This window comes from Mustela putorius, unplaced genomic scaffold (assembly GCF_011764305.1).
Source record: "Mustela putorius furo isolate JIRA1106 unplaced genomic scaffold, ASM1176430v1.1 tig00003869_pilon_pilon_pilon, whole genome shotgun sequence".
NCBI lineage: Eukaryota > Metazoa > Chordata > Mammalia > Carnivora > Mustelidae > Mustela > Mustela putorius.
The window spans coordinates 3,888,557-3,905,997 of record NW_025422021.1 but is presented as its reverse complement, the minus strand read 5'-3'; the positions used below and the strand labels follow the sequence as shown (position 1 = coordinate 3,905,997).

Genomic DNA, 17,441 nt, shown 5'->3' with positions numbered 1-17,441 from the left:
AAACAACTTTTTTTTTTTTTTCCCTCCCTGAAAGAAACCTACCAAATGGGTACTTAGCCAGCATCTTTGGAGATGTGAGAGGCTCTGAAATGCCAAATCGATTTTCGGCACGGACCCGGAAGATATACTCCTGTCCTGGGATCAGTTTTCCAACTCTGCAGGAGGTTTTTGTCACTGAGGCAAGAGCCGTCACCCAGTCGCCTCGGCTCACGTCACATTTCTCCACTATGTAATTGGTGATGTTACTACCTCCATCCTCCAGAGGGATGTGCCATGACAGGGAGCAAGCATCAGCGTCTATCTCAGAAATGTCAAATGGGGGCTGAGGGGGCCCAGGAGCATCTTCAGAAACCAAGAGAAAGAAATATAAGAACAGGGATTTGAAAGGAAGAAAATGTTTCTGATTGTCATATCTAGGTAACCATTTGTCTAAAGCTTAACCTACCCATGACAGTAACTTTGATTTTCTGAGTGTCTGTCCCAGAGCTGTTCTCTGCAGTGAGGCTGTAGTACCCGCTGTCTTTCCTGGTAACATCCTTTATGATCAGGATGGAAGAGGTGTCTGCTTTATGCACCGCCAGGTGACTGGAAGTGACGACGTCATCTTCTCCTTTTTTCCATTTACAGACTGGATTAGGCTTTCCATACACATGGGCTTCAACTCGGAGTTTCTTCCCAGCTTTAATAGTAATTTGCTCCGGCATAAGGATCTTTGGAGGCACTAAAAGTAAAACGAAAATTCGTTAAGTTTGCAGGGAGGCTAGAGTTCCTCTGATGGGAGCTTTACTAGTGTTTCTCAGACTGTGGGTGGCAACCCATTAATGGCTTCGAGCTCATGACTACATTACAGCTACTAGTATTTTTGAAGAAGAATAAGATTGAGCCAAAGAGAAAATATGAGAGTCCAGTCTATTATGAGAAGAAAATTCTCATGGACTTTTATCACATGATAAAAGGAGATGGTGACCACTTACACAGCTGTTCTTTGGCTTCATATACTCCTTCTGCTTCCCTTGGCAAACTAACTCCAACGGCATTTCTGGCTGCTACTCTGAATTTATACTTCTTTCCTTCCTTTAGGCCAGTGACGACAAGGCTGAGATCTTTTACCACCGAGTACTCAGTCCAGCGGTCTGCAGGCTGCTCCTCCTCTCTGTAACTGATGATGTAGCCGTCGATTTTGGCACCTCCATCACGCAGGGGAGGTAACCAGGCTAACACAGCGCTGTTTTTGGTCATTTCAGTAACTTCTAGTTTCCTTGGGGGATCTGGCTCACCTAGAAGAAAAATGGGATTCAGAAAAACTGTCCAGGTACACTAATCCCATCCCTTTTTACTCTACATAAATGTTTGAGTATGCTGCTTGCTTGGAAGCATCTGGAAACTGGAGCTCAGTGTGTTGAACATGGGAAGTATAAGTTGGGGCAGATTAAAACACTCTTCAATGAGTGAGTGAGAGATTTATTTGTCCTGTTTGGGTTTCTACAAATTAAAGCCCTTTGGTGTGGTAGATGAACATGTTTCAGTATCTTGAGACTGGAGTGAAAAGGAGGAAAAAGGACGGTCCTTACTCAGAGGATCTGATGCAAGCACTGGTTTGGGGACATCTGCTGGCACGCCAGGGCCATATTCATTGACGGCAGTGACTCTGAAGAAGTATTCATTCCCAGGGACAAGGTTGGTGACTTGGAAGCTCGTTTTCTTGACTTCTGGGGTAACTGTTGACCACGTCTTTCTTTCTGCCTCACGCTTCTCCACAATGTAATGTGTCACTTGGCTCCCACCATCATTCTCAGGAGGGGCCCAGGAAATGTGGCATGATGTTTTAGTGACATCTGAAACTTTTAAATCAGTCACAGGTCCGGGAGTATCTGCAAAGAGCCACAAAATCAGATATACAGGTCTCTTCAGCCTTCTTCTTAACTAATGTGTTTTCGAAGGGGAAGAAGGAGCTTGTTAGTAACCCACCTAATACTCTGACATTCACAAACACGGCCTTTTCTCCTGCTGGGTTCACAAGTGTTAAGGAATATTTTCCTGAGTCATCACGGGTGGAATTGGGGATGACAAGGAAGGCCATCGTGTCCACCAGATCAACTTGTCCTTTTCTGATCACATTGTCAATACCCACTCTTCGCCAAGTGACTTTAGGAGCAGGTCGTCCTCTCACTATGGCAAATAGTCGGATAGGGCATCCTGCTCTCACTATGACCAGTTTTCTCATGCTGGCATCCAGATCAATCTCCGGAGGTTCTGCAAATGATATGAAAACCATTAGTTGACTTTTTGGAATGTGGGGAAATCATGCAAGAAGTGTAGAGTGAATGAATCCTAGGACAAAATAGGGTCTCACCGAGGATTTCTTTAGGTTTAATAGCATCCTTTAGTTCAGCAGGGCGCCCAATGCCAGCTTGGTTTTGGGCACACACCCTGAACTCATATTCCTGGTTTTCATCCAAGCTGGTAACAGTGAACTCCATGCGAACAAGTTGTGCCGCAGCATTGCACCTTTTCCAACCTTCATCAGGAGATGCATCTTCTCGTTTTGGTCTCATTTCCACAACATATCCGATTATTGGTGCGCCACCATCATACACTGGTTTTCCCCATCCAAGAGTTATGGAACTTTTGGTTGTGTCGACCACTTTGAGATTGGTTGGTGGACCAGGTGGTTCTGAAAATAGTAAATATATAAGAATGAACATACCCTTCATTAACTCTAACTGGTGATATTCCAATGTGTAATTTATATTATAAAGTCGTCCATTTTCAGTTAATCAAAGATAGGACATTCAACTTCTCAATCACTGAGTCCTTATTACCCTTTATAAATTTAGAATCTACTATTGTTTGTACATTTTAGGTGATTTAGTGAAAGATCTACTTGGAAGAATATTGGCTAAAGTTTTGAAGTCATGGATTTAACTTATTTGTCTAATACTTCTGTGTTTGGGATTAAGATTTGCTGCGATATTAGAAAAAAGAACATCATACCTATGGGGTCTTTTGCCACCACTGGCCTTGAGGGCAAGCTTGGTTCTCCAATTCCAATTTCATTTTCTGCCTTGACACGGAACTGATATTCATGTCCTGGGAGGAGGTTCTGTACTTTGAGACGTCTCTCGGGGATTGCACTCTTGTTAACAGGGACCCATCGTACTGAATGTTTTTCCTTTTTCTCCAAAAAGTACCCTGTGATGGATTTTCCACCATCATATTCAGGTGGATTCCAAACCACAGTCATCTCTTCTTTGCTTACTTTGGTGACTTCTGGAGGATCTGGGCGACCAGGTTTATCATATTTGGTTTTTGCAATGACTGGTTTACTTTCTGTTGGAGGCCCTGTGCCTATTTTATTTTCTGCACGGACTCTGAAAATATATTCATTTCCTTCTATGAGACGTGTTACTGTAGCACTGGGTGTTAAGACATTAGCAGAATAGGTAGACCAAACCATTCGCTTACTCTCACATTTTTCTAGAATATAATTTTGGATTTCACAGCCACCATCGTCCTCTGGTGGATCCCAGCAAATAGTACACCGATCACTGGACACATCAGTAATTTTCAGATTTCTTACAGGACCAGGCTTATCTAAAACATTGACAGTGGCATAGGCCACAAAACTGCCAGCCGTGTTAGTTGCTGTAATTACATATTTACCACCATCACTTCGCTTTGCTTTAGAAAGAGAAAATTTGGATGAATCAGCACTAGTATCAATCTTGACCCTTGGTGATCTTGTTAAGTCTGTAGCATCTTTGTCCTTGGTCCATAAAACTTCTGGGAATGGTTTGCCTCTAACACCTGCCTCAAGTCTAATGGTGTCCCCTGCTTTGACAGTTAGCACACCACTTAATTTCAGATCAAGTACTGGTTTCTGTAAGTCTTCCTTCACAACAACTTCCTCTGTCTTCACCCAGTCACTTTCCCCACCTTCATTCTTTGTTTGTACTCTGAACTCATAAATCTGGTTTTCAACACATCTGTCAACCATGTAATGGGTTTCTTTAATGCTTCCTTTATGCACTCTTTCCCATTCATCGGAGCCCTTCAGCCTCCTCTCAACGTGATAGGACAGATTTGGGCTACCACCATCATAATCTGGCCGTCGCCACTTGAGATAGACAAATGTCTTTCCTTTATCTGCAATGTGAAGGTTTTCAGGCTCGCCTGGCCTATCAATAGGGTTAATAGCCAGAATTGGAGTTTTTGTTTCAATGGTTGGACCAACTCCTACCTTATTCTCTGCACAGACTCGGAAATAGTATTCGTTGTTGGCTAAGAGGTTGGCCTTAATTAATCGCTTAGTGGCATCTGAAGCAACAATTGACCAGCCTTTCTGGTTTGGTTTGCGGTATTCTACTATGAAATTTGTTATTTCTGAGCCACCGTTATCTAGTGGGTTCTCCCAAGAAATTGTACAGTTTTCTTTGGTTACATTGCTAACCCTTAAATTCTGGCAAGGCCCAGGTCTGTCAAGAACATTAACAATGGCGGAACCTTGGGCATGCCCACTGGTATTCTTGGCTGAGATAATATACTTGCCATGATCAGCTCTAACAGCATCTTTAATCTGTAACTCAACACGAGGTAGATCATGAATTATGTCAACCCGCTTTTCTCGAACCAATACTTTGCCTTCCTTGGACCAAGTTATTTCTGGATCAGGTCTGCCTCTGACTCGAGCAAGAATGCGGATAGTTTGGCCCACTCTAACGGTAATAACATCACGACAAGTAACATCAAGTTCTACTTCTGGAGGATGAAGGATGTCTTTTGCAATCACAGATTCTGCTAGTTCTCTTGGCTCTCCCTCTCCCACAATATTAGCTGCCTTTATACGGAATCTGTACTCATTTCCTTCAACTAGTCCAGGTACCCTAAAGGCACACTGCCTAATAAGTTCATCTTTATTAATCCTATTCCACTGTGTTGTACCAGGTTTCTGACATTCCACTACGTAGCCTAGAATGGGGCTGCCACCATCACTGAGAGGCTTTGTCCACACCAAGTCAGCTGTTTCTTTGGTCTTGTCTTTCAGTTTAGGATTAATTGGTGGTCCAGGTGGTTTGATGGGCCGGCAAGCTTTTATTGGATCGGAACTTGGTGATGGATTGCTTAGTCCTGCAAGATTTTCAGCAAAAACCCTAAACTCGTATGTATTTCCCTCATACAGTCCAGTCACTCTAAACTTCAGGTCACGTATGGGTGTTTTGTTGACTCTCACCCATTTGCCAGTTATTTCTCGACGTTCCACATAGTAACCAATTATTGGACTGCCACCATCAGATTTTGGCAACGTCCAAGACACTGTTGCAGCATTTTCGGTAATGTCAGTAACCACTGGTTTACCAGGAGGAGATGGAGGACTAAACTTATGTTTAGCAACAGTAGGAACGGAGTCAAGGGGAGGACCAACACCCATCTTATTCTCTGCTTTAACTCGGAAAATATATTCACAGCCTTTTTGCAGATGTGGGATTTTCAGCTTTGTCTTACTGCTTCCTGATGAGACAACACCCCATGTGCCTTTCCTTGTATCTTGTTTCTCAACAATATAATTTATCACAGGGCTTCCTCCATCATCCTTTGGTGGCTGCCATGAGATAGTCATATATTCTGGGGTAACATCCAGAATATTAATAGGACCTGTTGGTGGACCAGGAACATCAAGAACAGTAAGATGTACAGCTACTGTTTTGGTGCCAGCTGCATTGGAAACTGTGATTTGATATTCCCCAGTGTCTCTCCTTAAGCAGTTCTTAATAGTAAGTACTGATGAGAAGCTGTCAGTTTCAACTGTGTAGTGTTCATCTGTTTTGATCTCACTCCCATCTGTTGTCCACTTGACAGTGGGAATGGGTACACCTCTTATGATGGCAGGGAACCTGACTGTAGTTCCAGCTTTTACCACGAGGCCTTCAATTAATTTCACATCTAGTTCCACGGATGGAGGCACTGGAAAGTGAACATGAGAAAATTAGATGTTGATTTTCACAATATGAATTTAAAAAAATAATAATGCCAGTCCAAAAATTACCTAGTTTTTCCTGACATTCTATTGGGATAGTTGTGTCAGGGAGACCAAGACCCACAATATTTTCAGCTTTTACGCGGAATTTATAGGTCTTTCCTTGCTGCAGTCCAGTAACAACACACTCTAAGTTTGTCACAGTCTTGAACTTAATCCAGTCTTCAGTGCCCTCTTCTTGATATTCCACCAAATAGCCAGTGATTGGAGAGCCACCGTCACGATCAGGCTTATTCCAAACAAGTGAGACTTCAGTCTTGTCGACATCTACATGGTGTAAGTTTTTCGGTGGCCCTGGGGGATCTTTTCAAAAGAAGAAGTTATGATGAGTGAATAATATTCTCAGAGACAGTCAGAGAAAACCTCTGTATCCAGAGAAAGCAACTTACGGAGAGGATCCAGAGCCTTGATGGGTTTAGGTGTTTCAACAAAAGGACCACGTCCATACTGGTTCTCAGCAGCTACCCGGAAGAGATACTGATTGCCTTCAGTAAGGTGTTTAGCCATGTGACTCTTCTTCTTGGATGTAGCTGAAAGAGGTGACCACTGGGAGGTGGCAACATCTCTCCTCTCAACCACGTAATTTGTAATAACAGAACCACCATCATCCAGTGGTTCCTTCCAAGTAAGGTAACAAGAGTCTTTCCTAATTTCACTGACTTCCAGATCTCTAGGTGGCCCCGGCTTATCTGAAAGTGTTAAATAATGAAGTTATAATAAGTGATTTAGCTCAAAATGTATCAAAATTTATTTTTATTATGTTATTACATTAAATACATAAGTATGAAAATTCTCACCTAATACGAGGACTTTTACTGAGACAGTTTTTGAACCAGCTGGATTCTCCACTGTTAAAGAATAAATTCCACCATCTTCATGGGCAGCATTAGGAATTTCAAGCTTGCTACCAACTGGAGTAACATCGATTCTTGCTTTAGTTGGAGCTTCTCTGTCTCCTTTCTTCCAAGTTACTTTTGGGAATGGCACACCTTTGATGACAGCACTAAGTCTTAGAGTATCACCAACCTTTATGTGTTGTTCTCTTGCCATGTTGGCATCAAGAATCAACTCTGGGGGTTCTGGAATAAAGCAAATATTACTTTCAGATTTGATTTATGTATTTTACAACGAAGCATATACAAAGAGACATCTATCTTCTTTGCTATTATAGCTGAGATGATTTTACTCACCAAGTCTGTCTTTTACTAGCACTGGCTCGGGAACATAAGCTGGATCCGATTCACCAGCTTCGTTGACTGCCAATACCCTGAACTTATAGGTTTGACCATCCCGAAGACCGGTGACTTTATACTTAGTCTCAGGACATGACTCAGGAGTGTAGTTAGCTCTTTTCCACTCTTCATCTCCAACTTTCTGGTACTCAACAATATAACCCAGAATCTTGCTCCCACCATCATGGCGTGGTGGCTGCCAGGTTAGATCAACTGAATTACACGTTGTATCAATTGCTTCAGGATTAATTGGTGGACTTGGTTTAGCTATGTAATAAAAGGAAAAACAAACAAAAAGGAGTTAGAACACAGCTGCAAACAAAGTTGGATAACGTGAAGACAGAATGAATGTTTAATATTGTACCAATTGGATCTTTAGCAAAGACTGGTTTGGATGGTGGGCTTGGATCGCCAATACCAATTTCATTTTCTGCAGCAACTCGGAATTCATACTGACACCCTTCTAGAAGATCAGGAACCCTGAATTTAGTGTATGGATGGATGGGCTCTTTGGTAACTCTAGCCCATCGTTTTGACATAGTTTCCCTCTTTTCCAGGATGTAGTTTGTGATGGGCTTTCCTCCATCATTTGGCTTGTTCCAGGTTACTAATGCAGAGTCTTTGGTAACCTCTGTGACAATGGGCTGCTCTGGTGCATCAGGAACCCCTATGACAAACATTAGCAGAGCGTGTTAGAAATGTCCTTTTCCCTACTAACAATATTCAACACAGAATCACTAAAAGAAAATGTAATGCGTACTGAAACGATCTTTGGCTTTCATTGAATCAGACACCAGAGGATCACTTATTCCATATAGGTTTTCAGCATATATCCGGAAAATATAATCTTTTCCTTCAAGGAGTTTAGAAACTTTGCATGTTGTTTTAGCACTTGCAGATGTCACAGGCATCCAAATGTCTTTGCCCACCTCCTTCTTCTCAATAATGTAATTGGTAATTTCACTGCCTCCGTCATCTAAAGGTGGCTTCCAAGAGATAACCATGTAATCTTTGGTCACCTCATCGAAAATAACTGGTCCTACTGGTGGTCCAGGACGGTCTGCAGAAAAAAACACAGACCAAAATGTAATTGCCCATTCTGCTTTGGAAAGAACAGAATATCTATTCTTCTTGCTAAAGGATACTTACCAACAACATTGACTTGACAGAATCCTTTCCTGGAGCCTGTACTGTTCTCCACAACCACGCAGTATTTGCCGGAATCTGAACGTTTGGCCTTGATCTTCTCTAGAGCAAGTGTTGTTGGAGTGGTCTTTATCTGGGTGCGATCATCCTCCAGCACATCAGCTTCATCTTTGAACCAAGTAATTTTAGGCTTTGGTTTGCCTGAGTAACGGCCAGTGAGAGCAAAAGCTTCACCAACCCGAACTGTGAGCTTATCTCTGAAGTCGAGGTCAAGGGTTGGAGGAGCTGAAATTGTAATTATACAGGCAAGTCAGTTTTACTGATGTCTTATGGCAAATCTGTAAGTGTACAAGTTTTCAGAGCATGAATTGCATTCGACACATACCCAGGTCATCCTTGCAAGTGATAGGCTTGGTACAAAATGACGGTTTGCCTTGTCCCACGATATTCACAGCACTGACACGGTACTCATAGGTATCACCTTCTTTTAAGCCTTTCACAGTGTATTTTCTGCTAAGCAAGTTGTCATTTGTAACCTTGTGGAATTTCTCAGTTCCAATGAGGCGGCTTTCTAGGACATAGTTGATAATTTCTGATCCACCATCATACTTAGGAGGATTCCAAGTCAAGGAAACAGAATCTTTAGTAACCTCTTTGACTTCCAGGTCTTCAGGACGCTCTGGTACAGCTGCAAGTAAAATACAGAATTACAATGAAGAAAAGGTCATGTTAAAAATGCAGTAAATCATAGTAAATAGTAAATAATACTCTTGGAGGACTGCACTTAAACGTTGAATTATTTGCTTTGATAAGTAACAGAAAGTTCTCACCATAGCACTATTAGAGTTAAAAAAGACACCACCCAGTCTAATTTTCTCTGATAGATGAGGAAATAGATGTTTGTTGAGGCCAGATCATTTAAGAAAGTTCTCCAGAGTTGGGATATTATTTTCATATTCATGACAGTAAGTGGAAAATTAAAAAAAAAAAATAGTGTAGTATCCATGGAGGAATTGGAAGACTCCTATATTACCATAATGTCTCTCACGATCACATTCAAACACTACCAACATGACGCTTTGAGCATTTGTCTACTCAATGCTTTCAAGGGAATGAAATGTTTAGTCTCGGTACACATATTCTCACCATCCTCTTTTCCTAAATGAATGAAGAAGTGATTAAGGATGAAATTGTTTTAAATTGCACTTACTTATTGGATCTCGGATGACAAGAGCGGTTGGTGTCTCAGTAAATGGGCCTATGCCAACACTGTTTTCGGCTGCAATTCGGAAAAAGTAGGATTTTCCTTCAATGAGACCCTGGACAGTAGCATTCTGCCGGGTAACTGTGTATGTCACTGGGGTCCATGCTCTGCGGTCAGATTCACGCTTCTCAATGACATAATTGGTGATTGGAGAGCCTCCATCATCTTCTGGAGAAAACCATGTCAGTTTGCAGGAGTCATTGGTTAGGTTGTGAGCCTGGAAGGGTGTTCCAACAGGACCTGGCACATCTGGGAAAAAGAGGAGACAATTTCTAGCTGGCTGTTTTCAGTGAACAACCAGGCTCAACATTTGTTACCCTCTGTGTTTAAAAAAACAAAACTGCTATGAATAAGATTTCATGGCTATTGATTTTTTCTTCCCCATGGTATCTATATTCATATTTTTAAATGAAATATGTTTATAATTACTGTTTGCCACTGTTTTAGTAGAAGCTGAAGGAATAGTAATGTGTGTGTATATATATAACATATAACATATGGGTATTTATATATGTATGTTTATACTTTTTTTTGGTAATTTGTAAGTCAGATAGGGAGCTGCTAGAAGGAGAATGCACAGAAGGAGACAGGAGAAGGGGTGAGTGGTGGCATGGCTACTTTCTGTTGTCTAGTTTACTCTCCAGAAGGGAAAGGGAGAGAGAGCTTTTTCTAGGTGACTAGTAAATCAATAAGGAGCACAGGAATTCCCAAATCTCAGAAGGCCCTCTGAGAGGGCTGGAATTCAACCTTGAAAGTGTACTGGTTCTCAAGTTAAAATAATGGGTGTTGAAGAGCTTGAAACCAACCTAAAAGCTTGTAGGACTGTTGGGTCAATGAGATCTTTTCCCTCATGCCTTTTTCATTAATGAAAACATAGTATGTTTACATATCATTAATTATGTTCAGTTATTTTCACATAAAAACTCATTGTTTGGAGTATGGTTGTGCCTAGAGACATGATAGGAGTGAAATCTGAGTGGGAGGGGTTTACTTTCTGAGCAAATCACTAGCATAAAGCAGCCAGCAAGAGGCATGAAAACCTGTAGAGTTCACCTCTATTCAGTGACTAGAAATGTAATATTGATAATCAAATATCATGCTTTTTTTTATTATGTTCAGTTAGCCAGCATATAGTATGTAGTTAGTTTTCTATGTAGTGTTCAATGGTTCATTTTAGTTGTGTATAACACCTAATGTTCATCACACATGTCCTCCTTAATACCCATCACCTGCTGTTCAATTAGAATACCGAAACCCTCCGCAGAGAGTTTTGCTCTGTCATGATAATTAGCAAAGGATACACTCTCATGATGTGAAATTGATCAACCTTAGTAAATTATTAGATATTCATGTACATGTGCAGGAAAGTTGCTTTTATAGAAAATATATAAAACATAGTGCTTATGGTGGCATGTCATATAAAAAGGCAATATACAAAATTTTATTTAAAAAACTTTGTTTTTATATAACATAAAAACACAACTTTTTAATGTTATATAAAAAGACAACATATAAAACTGTATTTATAGAAGTACAACAATATAAAAGAGGTATAAGACAAAAAGAAAGAGGAAAGATTTTAAAATATTAGCAACGGTCAGTGGGATTGTGGGTGATTTTTCTGATTTTCCAAAACATTTGTAACAGTTTTACTGTAACATAGCTTGGCTGTAGATGAAGTAAAAATGTCATTTTTAAAAGCTGCATGGACAAATTAAAGGTGTTTACCTAATACATCAACATACCTAATACATCAACAATAATGGTCTTCTTTCTTTCTCCCCCTGCATTTTTGGCGAGAAGAGAATAGACACCTTGGTGGCTCCTCTGGCAATTCTTGATGACCATGGAGGAGCTAATGGCTGTGGTCTCAATGGTAGCTTCTTGAGGTAATGCTCTTTCATTCATGTTCCAGGTGACAGTTGGAGGAGGTTTTCCAGACACATATGCAATGATCCGGATCACCCCTCCAGCGTGAACCACAATTCTGTCTCTGACACTGGCATCTAGCTGAAGGTCAGGTGACACTGGAACACAATTGAAAATTACAAATGTGGTTTTCATTCCCAATCCAAAAGACAAATATGGAGAAAATAATAGTAGTGTGAATAATTACCAATTCTGTCCTTCATTTCAATGACATCTGTGACTTCTCCAGGTTCTCCAATGCCTGCAATGTTGACTGCTCTAACTCTGAATTTGTAGAAAGCTCCCTCTTTTAAGCCTGTCACAACAAGCTTTGTTCCTCTCACTTCTTTATCTTTAGCCTAGGGAAGGATTACATGCATTCAGTTCTTTGTAGCTTCTTGTTTTCATGGCTTTCTGAAGTCTAACCAACAGCATATTTAACTACTCTGGGAAAATTGTTGCCAATTTAGGTTTTGGGGATCAGATATTGCAGGTAAACACTGCATGAAATGTCTTTCCAGGAATTGTGTTTTAATAACAACAATATTAACTTTTGATTAAGTTTTTGACATAACAGGTGTTTGGATTCTCAGTTGTAATTGTTTTCTGATTTCTTAATAAAAAGGTATTTTTATTTCTACAAATAGAAATTAATGTGATTCAGAATAACAGCTATACTTTTTGCTTATTTATAATATATTTTCATAATGCCAAATGTTAGCTACCTGTTCCCATTCCTCTTTTCCTTCTTCTTTATATTCAACGATGTATCCAGTTACTTTGGATCCTCCATCTTTTAGTGGGGGAGACCACTCCAAATCCACAGATGATTTAGTCCAGTCTGTGACTTTGGGAATTGGAGGGCCAGGAGGGGCTGGAAAAAACCAGTATACATAAGTATTCTTGACTTTTCCATGGCACTTTGGGGTGGGGTAAAAAAAAAAAAAAAAAGGAGTGGTTTCAAGGCTTACCAATTGGATCTCTAGCAGTCACTGGGTCTGATGGCAGACTTGCAGGACCCACACCAGCAGCATTGATTGCATACACACGGAACTGATAGTCAGAACCTTCAATAAGACCAGTCACTTTATAAGAAACACCCAGAGTCATGGCCTTGATAGGATCTCGGTTAACTCTCTTCCACCTCTTTGAAGTGGTGTCTTTCATTTCTAGCCAGTATCCTGTCACAGGAGAGCCTCCATCGTATTCTGGTTCTTCCCAATTGACAGTCATGGAGTTGCGAGTCACGCTGCTAACTGTTGGTTTATCTGGTGCTCCAGGGACAGCTGTGGAAAAGAAATCACATTGATTTCTAGAAATTATAAAAAAACAACAGTAAGAGTGACTTTATATGTAAAGCATGTCCTACTTACAGAAGAGGTTTCTTGCTGTTTCAGGTTCACTGTCAAGAGGCTCCCCAATGCCAAATTTGTTCTGGGCCATGATTCGGAATACATATGCATGGCCTTCTAGCAATTTGGGAATTGTGTATGTGCACTCTTTAGGTTCACTGGAGACACGCACCCATGTCTTCCTGTTAGCCTCCCTCTTCTCAATTACATAGTTTGTAATCTTAGACCCTCCATCATCCAAAGGTGGAAGCCAAGATAATGTCATTTGATCTGCTGAAATAGATTCAAACTTTATTGGTCCCACTGGAGGTCCAGGACGACCTAAAATGGTTTTAAAAAGGAGAAAAAAAAAATTAGAAGAATGGTTTAAAAGCCAAATAATATACATAGGAACAGACAAACATGTAGTTTTAATAAAGCCGTGCTATCTTTACCCAAAACATTCAGTCTCATCTCCTTTGATGCTGTTCCCAGATTATTCACAGCTGTGATGGTATATAAGCCAGTGTCACTCCTGCGAGACTGTGGAATAACTAAGGTGCAAGTGTCATCCACTACCAGTTTGTTGACGTGCGTGTCATAGATAACAGGTTCTTTGCTGTCAGGCTTCCTCGGAGGAGCTTTAAACCAGGTCAGTGTCGGGAATGGCACACCTTTAATTTTGGCCACAATGTTAACATCTGTTCCTTCTTCAACCTCCATGAATTCTTTTAGCTCAATTGATGGTGGGCCTAGATTGTTTAAAATAACAACGACAACAACAATGTGGTCACTAGGGACAGAAACAAGAGTTTGCAGTGCCTATAAAGCTATTTGTCTCTACTATAGGCAGGCTTCCTAGCCCAGCCCAATATGAAGATCAGATCTGATTTCAATTTATACCAGTTTGGAGAGCAGGTATATGTAGTCATCATCCTTTATTGGACCTACATGTGGCTACGTAATCAACTCTTGCCTCTCCCTTATTGAGCATTATTATGCATGTAGATACTGAAAGAGGGCAGAGAGAAGTGAAGATTGCAATAGCCTAGGTTTAGAGTTCTTTCATGATATTCCCTTTAATATAGGTGCATATTTTCTTAAATATGCAGAATTATGAGAGGACTTACAGTTTTTATTCTGAGAGAAAGCCCTAAGAAATACAACTACTAGTGGAGGCAAAGCAACTTCCCATTTTCCATGAATGTAGGAGAACATGCAAAGAGGGTAGTGACTACAACCCTCCTAATTTTAGAAGAAAGAACTGAACAAACACAAAGCAGTAGGGATCGTAACAATAACAGAGGAAGAATTATTACCATATTTGTCTATATTTATCTATTAAAATGGATGTATCTTTTTCTTAGAGAAAAAGAAACTTGATTGGGAAGATAAATGGGGTTCAGAACTTGCTGAGCAAATAACTGCTTGCTTACTTCCCCTTTTGAGGCTCATGCAGAAAATTATAGTATGGGAATTCCAAATGTCATCCCTTTCAAATAAGGAAAAAGTTTAATATGTAAGGAAATAAGATAATTCAGTAGAAGTTGATGGAAAGAGTGATTAATATGCCCGTGTTCACATTCCACTCACACAGCCTCCTGATGTACAGATATTTTTCTTTTTACTCTGGACTGATATTAAATTACTAGCAAGAGGTTCCTAGAGAGGACATTTGCAGTTAATATGCGGGGACTTACATGTCTGGTCTTTGACTGTCACTGGGCCCACAGTGGCTGAAGGTTTGCTGACTCCTGCAGCATTCACAGCCTTGACTCTGAACTCATATTCACCACCCTCGACGAGGTCTTCAACAGTAAATTCTAGTTCTTCCACATCACGCTTGTTGCACTGTTTCCAAGCTTCTTTCTTTTTCCCAGTAGGGTCCCAAGCAAGGCACTCAACAATATAATGGGTGACAGGGGAGCCCCCATCATTCTTTGGGGGTTTCCATGATAGGTGTACTGTGTTCTTTGTTATGAGGCCAATCTTGAGTTTAATGGGGGGATCAGGAGGATCTTTAAAAATAGGTAAAAGAAGTATTAAGCATTGTTTATAATGATATATTTCAAATTTGAGGAACTATTTTAATCTCATATTAGGAAAAAAAGAAACTTACATATTGGATCTCTGGCTGTGGTCCTCTGAATGGTTTCCACAGGCGGACCAATACCAAAACGGTTTTCTGCACGTACGCGGAAGAAATACTGCTGTTCAGAGATGAGATCAGGAACCACAAATGTGGTGCTTCCACAGTTTGGATTGACTTTAGTCCAGGCTTTTCCATCAATAGTCTTCTTCTCTATAACATAGCCCTTGATCCTGTCTCCTCCGTCATCGTCTGGCATCTTCCATGAGAGTCTGCAACTACCTCTTGTGATATCACTGACTTTCAGATCTTTGGGTGGTCCTGGTACATCTGTTGGATGCAAATCACCACATAAACAATGTCACTTTGTTTAAAATAATTTGTTCTTATTCTATGGTCACTTTTAAAGTCCTTCTTACCCATGACTTTGACTCTGCAATGTGCTGTCTTCTGTCCTGCCTTATTCTTGGCTGTGATGCTGTATTTGCCTGTGTGAGATCGTGTGCATTCTGGAATAATGATTACTGAGGAGTTTTCAGCAGTCTCCAGCTAAACAGAGAGGATAGTAGTTACACATCGGATGAAATAAGAGCGGTACTGTAGTCAACTGTGTTCTGAACTACTTCAATTTTTCTTTTTACCTGTGCATCCTCGGGTATATCATGAACTCCATCCTGTTAGAGAAGAAGATCGTTGTAGTGTTAATAATCCTTAGAGTGATTCAGTGGGAAACACAGAAAATTAGATTTTTCTTACCTTCACTGCCTTCTTCGCCTTTCCGTCAAATTCCCACGATGATTTTGGTGTCGGGCGTCCCTTGATGACAGCAGGAATCCTAATCTGGGAGCCAGCCTGACAAACCAGACAGTCTTGTGCTCCAATGTCAATAAAAACTTCTGGGGCCTCTGTAATACCATGAATAATATAACAGGATTTAGCATACCTTTTTCAAAGAAGTAAGTGACCTATCTTCGGGATATTAACTTTCATAACTACATCAAATGAACACAGAAATGCAATAAAGGACGAGTACCTTGAATATCCGTGGCAGGGATCTCTCCAGTTGTATCACTTGGTTCAGACTCACCAGCATCATTGACAGCTTTCACTCTGAATCGGTACTTGCGGAGTTCTTTCAGATTTGGCACCACACATTCACAGGTGGTTAGCAGTTTGTCTGGCTCGTTTACTTTTTTCCAGTCGGTGCTGCCTTCTTCTTGCATTTCTACAATGTATCCTTTGATTGGACTGCCGCCATCTTTGGCTGGAGGTTTCCATGCCAGTGAGATGCTGGACTTGGTTTTATCTTTGACCTCTGGGCAAGAAGGTGGCCCAGGTGGATCTAAGAAGAAGAAGAGTGTATCAAATTCTGAAGCCAAAGGAATGCTAGATTTAATCTACTAAATACTAAAGTAGGAATTCTGAAAGAATAAATTACCTTCCAGAGCAGAGAATATAAGAAATAGTCTCTTTTCGTTTCGCATTAATGTGAAAACAAAATAAGCAAACAACTAACTGCGATTAAAAAGACGATACATGATCTCTAGATAGATATATGTTGCATTTATACACAATTAGTGAAAAGCTATTTTAAGATCACTTTGAAAAGACTCTGTCATATTCTCTACTAAAACCTTAGTTTAAAGTAAAAAAAATGATTTCATCATTAGCTGGTAAACTTTGGAACACAAACTAATTGTATGCTCTTTAGGGACGAGATCGATGCATAACAGTCCTTTACGTTTCTGACAGTGCTTTACCATTACAGAAAGTCTTTTGAACCCTCGCTCTTCCTCTCTAGCACACTACCTTGAACAAAGCACATGTTCAGTACAGGCTTGCTAAATGAATGAATGAATGACTATTTCATTTTATATATATATGCTCCATATAGAACTTAGAGTATTTTAAATCTTTTTAACAAGTAGCTGAATTTTTTTTCTACAGAGAATCTAATCAGATATATAGCAAATACAGTGAATCATTAAGACCATGGTATTTTAATCTTTGAACTGATCTGCTAAATAGATCTTTTGGAAGGATTTTTTTTTTTTCTTACCACCTCATGGACTGTGCTTGAGAATCTTGCATAAAGGTACAGTATATATTATTGAAGATTATATTAAAGATACAATATATATGTTTGAAAAATGAACATTTTGCTTTTTGTTCAACTCTACCTAGAGGGTCTCTTTAGGGAGGGAGATAATTTTCATAGTATGAAATGAGATAGGGGTATGGGAGCAGAGAGGGAGCTTATAGTGCAGGGTCTTTATCACTGTGATTCCTCATAAATACTAGGCTTAAACCAACAATTAAAAACTATATGATTTTATGTATGTATATACATGTGTGTATGTATACATACATAGAGCTGTGTGTATAGTGTGTATATCTGTCTATACATATATACAAATTTATGTACTTCTGATACTCT

General features: G+C 40.1%; 1 protein-coding gene across 2 annotated transcripts in view; it reads right to left on the bottom strand.

The window, feature by feature from the left end:
• Nucleotides 1-17,441, bottom strand: part of TTN (titin) — a 275,309-nt gene that overhangs the window by 58,993 nt on the left and 198,875 nt on the right. For both annotated transcript variants that reach the window (XM_045066923.1, XM_045066924.1), the window contains 28 exons: nucleotides 16,038-16,346; nucleotides 15,761-15,909; nucleotides 15,646-15,678; nucleotides 15,424-15,553; nucleotides 15,035-15,334; nucleotides 14,616-14,933; nucleotides 13,371-13,667; nucleotides 12,958-13,257; nucleotides 12,556-12,870; nucleotides 12,310-12,458; nucleotides 11,793-11,943; nucleotides 11,422-11,703; nucleotides 9,623-9,925; nucleotides 8,798-9,100; nucleotides 8,416-8,697; nucleotides 8,027-8,326; nucleotides 7,631-7,933; nucleotides 7,225-7,533; nucleotides 6,832-7,113; nucleotides 6,424-6,723; nucleotides 6,044-6,337; nucleotides 2,995-5,961; nucleotides 2,354-2,674; nucleotides 1,969-2,253; nucleotides 1,572-1,871; nucleotides 975-1,277; nucleotides 446-721; nucleotides 43-342 (listed from right to left, as the gene is read on the bottom strand). In XM_045066923.1, coding sequence (XP_044922858.1) covers nucleotides 43-342; nucleotides 446-721; nucleotides 975-1,277; nucleotides 1,572-1,871; nucleotides 1,969-2,253; nucleotides 2,354-2,674; nucleotides 2,995-5,961; nucleotides 6,044-6,337; nucleotides 6,424-6,723; nucleotides 6,832-7,113; nucleotides 7,225-7,533; nucleotides 7,631-7,933; nucleotides 8,027-8,326; nucleotides 8,416-8,697; nucleotides 8,798-9,100; nucleotides 9,623-9,925; nucleotides 11,422-11,703; nucleotides 11,793-11,943; nucleotides 12,310-12,458; nucleotides 12,556-12,870; nucleotides 12,958-13,257; nucleotides 13,371-13,667; nucleotides 14,616-14,933; nucleotides 15,035-15,334; nucleotides 15,424-15,553; nucleotides 15,646-15,678; nucleotides 15,761-15,909; nucleotides 16,038-16,346 — 10,161 coding nt within the window. The remainder of the gene's footprint in view (nucleotides 1-42; nucleotides 343-445; nucleotides 722-974; nucleotides 1,278-1,571; nucleotides 1,872-1,968; nucleotides 2,254-2,353; nucleotides 2,675-2,994; nucleotides 5,962-6,043; nucleotides 6,338-6,423; nucleotides 6,724-6,831; nucleotides 7,114-7,224; nucleotides 7,534-7,630; nucleotides 7,934-8,026; nucleotides 8,327-8,415; nucleotides 8,698-8,797; nucleotides 9,101-9,622; nucleotides 9,926-11,421; nucleotides 11,704-11,792; nucleotides 11,944-12,309; nucleotides 12,459-12,555; nucleotides 12,871-12,957; nucleotides 13,258-13,370; nucleotides 13,668-14,615; nucleotides 14,934-15,034; nucleotides 15,335-15,423; nucleotides 15,554-15,645; nucleotides 15,679-15,760; nucleotides 15,910-16,037; nucleotides 16,347-17,441) is intronic.